At 35.3% G+C, this 5269-nt stretch overlaps 1 protein-coding gene across 5 annotated transcripts; it reads right to left on the minus strand.

The window, feature by feature from the left end:
- Nucleotides 1-249: 249 nt before the first annotated feature.
- LOC114183651 lies at nucleotides 250-4888 on the minus strand. 5 transcript variants are annotated; one of them, XM_028070739.1, is made up of 11 exons: nucleotides 4418-4886; nucleotides 2996-3235; nucleotides 2863-2902; nucleotides 2696-2776; nucleotides 2155-2604; nucleotides 1926-2061; nucleotides 1652-1820; nucleotides 1400-1528; nucleotides 1038-1232; nucleotides 799-921; nucleotides 250-657 (listed from the first exon to the last, which is right to left on the minus strand). In XM_028070739.1, the coding sequence occupies exons 2-11, from the start codon at nucleotides 3164-3166 to the stop codon at nucleotides 541-543; spliced, it is 1611 nt and encodes a 536-aa protein (XP_027926540.1). In that variant the 5' UTR covers nucleotides 3167-3235; nucleotides 4418-4886; the 3' UTR covers nucleotides 250-540. The 5 variants fall into 5 exon arrangements, with proteins under 5 accessions (XP_027926540.1, XP_027926539.1, XP_027926538.1 ...); XM_028070738.1 differs by having other exon boundaries at nucleotides 2696-2779; nucleotides 4418-4885; XM_028070737.1 differs by having other exon boundaries at nucleotides 2863-3235; nucleotides 4418-4888.
- Nucleotides 4889-5269: the final 381 nt, after the last annotated feature.

Below are 5269 nucleotides of genomic sequence, written 5' to 3' on the forward strand. Positions count from 1 at the left end.
TTATGGTGGCCTGATAGCAATTCATAACATATAACATGATAGGTTCAACAAATAATAACTCTTGTTAGGACAAACTTTAGATGACTCTGATACAATATTAAAAAGGAAACTTTAAATCTAACTCAACTTTACAAAATCGGTTTGTAAGGTGAAGTTTGCATTACTTATATATCGTAAAATTTGTATTATCTTCGGTCAGATGTGAAATTTTGATCATATAGCGCATGAGAGAAACATCTATTGGAAACATTTGTCCTTTCAATAATGCAATGACTTTCACTTGTTTACAGGTTACATTACAATAGTTAATAAAGAAGCACTTCTACCTTCCATTTATGTGGCAAAACATGTTAATCATCCTCTAAACTTCTTTTCCTGGAATGTACATTTGAACAGAAAACATAACTGCAGGAGTTGCATTCGACTTAAAACACCTTGACTCCCAGTTTTCCTAGACCGAGGAATTATACAAAGTAGCTAATACATACATATGTTTATTTATACTGTTGAATGCTATTGCCTCCAATCAACTGAAAACCTTTACAATTCACCCTCAAGAGTCATTAGCCTAGGTATTTGACCACTGTCATTGAGATCAATCTTGTTCAATCTTAGGCAGCACATTACTTTCTCTGGAAGCTCTTCTTGTTTCTGTGCCTGTATTAGGAATTTAGAGACAAATGTTGGCTGGTTATTTGTAGTCTTAACAAGTTTAAAAGACAAATATTTTATTTTGATGACAATGGATGCCAAATATTATATCTAAGAATGCCAGAGTATGCAAACATGATACAATACCTGAATGGTTAGGCCTAAATCAAGAATGCCATCTTTCAAACGACCTCTAAATGCATCAAGTCCTTTCCTTGATATGTAGCTAAATCGATGAATGTCCAGATCAATCTCAAAGTAATTAGGACCCTGTTAGGAGATGAATAAACATGTCAATTCCATGCAAGGTGCTACAACAAATGTTTTGATGTTTTTTTTTTTGTATAATAAGGTAGAAATATGATTACTTTAAAACATTGATGTACCTTGTAAAAGTCGTGCTGTGGGCGTGAGAGTACAGGTTTTCCATTATAAGCATCTACTAGTTTCTTTTCAGCAGAACTCAAATTCATATCCTCTGAATTCACGAGTCCTACCATGATCTTTAGCCTTTCTCTAAAAGCAACACTAGTTTCTTTTGCAAAACCTTTGACCTTTTCTATCTCATCCTCAACTAATTTCTACATCATAAACAAACAAGAAACATGAACCGTGTTAGTAATATGGATTGTTGCGTATTAGAATATAGTATGTTGTGTAGGACTCAGCTTAAATATGTTACCCCAAATGAACAGAGAGAAACAATATTTTAACAACACTTCCATATAGCAGTGGACAATATATTTACCATAATGCTTTCCTGAAACTGGGAAGAAATGTGTTCATCAAGAGTCTCAGAAACTTTGAAATACAGCACAAGACTCATCCCTTCTCCATCACTATCACCAATGAACATTGCAGCTGGATATGTAGGCAACTGCCACAAAGCACAGAAGATACATGATGTTTGTGAAACCAAACAACAGTACACAGTCTAATAATTTGACAATGAATTAATGATGCATATGATGTTGTTGAATAAAACTCCAAAAAACTATACCTGGATATTTACGACAAGGAGTTGTGGAATTGTTCCTTTGGTCTTCACATTCACATTGGGTAGCTCAAGATATCGAGCAATATGATGTATTTTTCTTCGACAGACAAATAGATCAACACCAATAGGAGTGTAAGGACTGTGATTCGGTGCAGGGGACTTTTGCTTATCTCTACAAAGAGAATGGTTATTAGAAAGTTATATTTTCACAGAACTAAAATTGGTTATATCTGTATATAATGAAAACATGATGCAAGGAAGTTCAAGAACAGCATACTTGAAAAAGTTTTCACTTCGAAGATTAAATGTTGAGGGCGGAAGTTCTGACCAACAACCAGGAGATGGCTTTTCTCCATTCTGGCATGGAACTGTGAGCCCTGCTCTTGGTCGCAACAAGTATCTTTGTGAACGACCTTACATACAAATACAGTATTAAGGAGCTTAATTAGCATTGTTCTGTTAAATTTAATTTGATGCAATGAAGATTAAAGTGTTTGATGACTTACTAATATATTCATTTGCGTCCTCTACATCACAGGACTTTCGTTTGAAAGAAAGCTTGAACATATGTGAGAGTCGTTTGCTTTGGCGATTCATTGTTTTGTCATTGAAACTAACACAGGGTGGGATCCGAAGAAGGCCTGATTTGCGTGCAGTCTCTGGAGTTTTCTCTTCCAAACCATGTTTGTATTCCTTTATAGCTTTGAAGCTTCCCTGAGTTTTGCTTAAGCGACACATTCCACGACCTGGTGTACCCACAAGGCCAAAACCACTTTCATCTCTTCCCTTTAATTTGTCTTGATTGCTTCCATCAACTTTAAGATAGCTTTCATGATATTCTTCATACTGACACCTGGAATCTGCAAAACGTGATGATCTTCCATACTTGAGCACTTGACCACATGGGATGTTTCCGACCGTGCCGGTTACTATCGGAAAACCATCTGCATAGAAATCTGCAACACAAGGAAAGAAACTAAACAAAAAAACAGCAATCTATAGTGTCCAAACATAACATAACATAACAGGTAATACATATTATATTACCTCCATGAACACTATTGAAGTCTTCATCTGAATCAGATTCCAGAATGCTGACCGAATCAAAATATGTTTCTTCTTGAGTCACTACTGCAAGCAGTGTGACATAACAAATTCATTTTACAACACCCAAGAAGATAAAAATTGAAAACAGTAAAGTGAAGAGAACTTACAGTTTGCATCGTTGTCATACTGACTGAGTTGCCATTGAAGCTGAGTAAGATGGAATACTGAATTAGAAACTTCTGAGCGCCTGCAAGCAGTAGTTGCACCATTTTCAAAGTCCATATGAACAAATTCACTTACAGAATAATCTGTCACACGCCCCCCTGCGCTGCCACTCTTTTTCAGGATGATATCATCTGGAATAGGAATGGGAATAGAACTTGAGATCTTTTGACGCCGTCTTGTTATCCGTCTACGGAAATTCCTTGGTCCTTTTTTTGCAGTAGAAGGCACTGATACGCAACCCCCCATGGTATAATGTTAGGAATATCAATTTCAAAGCCTCGGAACTTCCTTTCAACGGATCACAAAACTCAAAACCTGCACAATGTATGAAAGCAAATTCTAGAGCAAAGCAATGTTGGAAAACAACATGTGGATAAACGACATCATCTATATTTGTATAACACAAATCAAACTTTCATAACTATGAAGGTTGGTTTTACCTTTGGGCTCGGTGTGGAGGAAATGAATGAAAAAAGGAAGGCTGATAAACCAATGAAGATAGCCACAACCAAAACAAATTTATAGTACACATGCAGTCATGGATGCAGAGAGGTTTTCCTTTTGAGGTTGTTTCAAGGAAGCTATACTGTTGTCTCCTTAAAGGGAGAGCAAATGCACTTACATATATATGGAAAAGGCCGAAGAAAAGCAAAAGATCCTCATGTGATACATCAGACAAACAAAAAGCATGTAAAGAATGGTAAAGAGAAATGACATTATAACAACCTTCGGAAGAAAAGCTGTTATCATTTTTGTGTACAATGTATCTATACAGAGAAAAAATAATTAAATGATATCCTATAGATATAAAAGATAAATGTTTATTGTTGTATAGGTAAAAGGTTGTTTGTATAACGTGAAATATCGTGTGAAAAGAAAAAGGTACATCAAAAGTGGAACACAAGATAATGGCACAGGCAAAAGAACATGCAGATTTCACAAACAACAAGAAGAAGACAACAACGCATAGAAATCTGAATCATACTGGAGTGCCTCCTTCCTTCAAATGTTATCTGATTAAAAAACATACTCCAAAAGAATTCTGGAATCCCTTTTTTAATCACTTTTAAAAGAATATCTATAAGCCAAAAGAAAAATGTCTGACACTCATACCAGAAAAGTTATATAGAACTGTAGCAGATAAGATATGTGACCGGCCAATTCAACATAAAAAAACGATAAAAAAGAAGAACAACAACATGAATGGTGCCAAACAAACTTGTAACTCGATTGACACCGGCCTATGTAAGAATTGGAGTGAGACGTTGTTGTTTTTTTGTAGCGTGTTATATAAATAAAATAAAAAAAGTATTAATCTTTGCTTGTAGCTAGTCTCTGTCAAAAGATCTGGTTAATAAGTTTTAGTGAAGCATTTCCTTTCTCCATTATGTTTTTCATCAGACTTTAACTTGAAACTTTGATTTAACAGATCTATACCTAACGTTGATATTGAATATTCATAGTTGGATAGCTCCAATAATAAGAAGAAAGAATTACCTGTTCTATCAGAGATCTGTTGGGTGGGGTATGATCTTCCTCTCCATGCAACAAGGAAAAAATATGAAGAACTCAAAATAGAGGGAGAAGGAAGAACATGTGGAGGTGGGTCCGACAATGGCTATGTCGGATCCAGAACGTTGCACAAACACAACACCTTCTATGTGTCTTCCTGTGCAATAATTGCTCCGTTACAAACTACCTAATCAATCATTGTTAATGTTGAAGAAAGAATTAAAAGGAGAGATGAAGTGGGGTTTGAACAAACTTTGGTGAGGATAATAATAGCTACATTTATATATATACAATATCAGAAAAGTGGAAGGTTCCGTAAGATGATGATAATGGTGGAAATGGTGTTGATGTTTGTTTGGTCGTGGTGTTCCCCTTGAGTTTAGCTTCATCCACGATATTTAGCTGGATTTATCCAATGAAACATAAGCAACAATAACAGTTCCCACGTTAGCAACCATTTTGTACTACGCACGATCATGTCATCGTAATTATTCTATTTTCTCTCTTCCAAATTTGGATATTATCCTCTTACTAATAAGTAAAACATATATATATATATATATATATATATATATATATATATATGTGTGTGTGTGTGTGTGTGTGTATAAAGCTTTTAGAGATCAAAGACTACACACTATTTGTTTAATTCGAACCTTTCTGAAAATCTGTGTTTGTTATTATATTATGGTTCTGCATTACCAATGGTAGCGTTGAAGATGAAAGCAAAGAACGAGGCAAAGACACATGCAAGTGAAGAAGGATCTGTGTTCACATGCAAGTGCAGTGACGCACGTGCACCAGCACGTACGTTGATGTAAAAGGGAATTTATTTGG

The sequence above is a fragment of the Vigna unguiculata genome, chromosome 5, assembly GCF_004118075.2.
Source record: "Vigna unguiculata cultivar IT97K-499-35 chromosome 5, ASM411807v1, whole genome shotgun sequence".
In the NCBI taxonomy this organism is placed as follows: domain Eukaryota; kingdom Viridiplantae; phylum Streptophyta; class Magnoliopsida; order Fabales; family Fabaceae; genus Vigna; species Vigna unguiculata.

Coding starts and splice junctions, on each gene's coding strand:
- LOC114183651 (XM_028070735.1), bottom strand. CDS start 3,166: ATGGGGGGTTGCGTATCAGTGCCTTCTACTGCAAAAAAAGGACCAAGG. Junction 1,821..1,925: donor CGAAGTGAAAACTTTTTCAA/GTATGCTGTTCT, acceptor TTCTCTTTGTAG/AGATAAGCAAAAGTCCCCTG. Junction 922..1,037: donor CACAGCACGACTTTTACAAG/GTACATCAATGT, acceptor ATCTCCTAACAG/GGTCCTAATTACTTTGAGAT.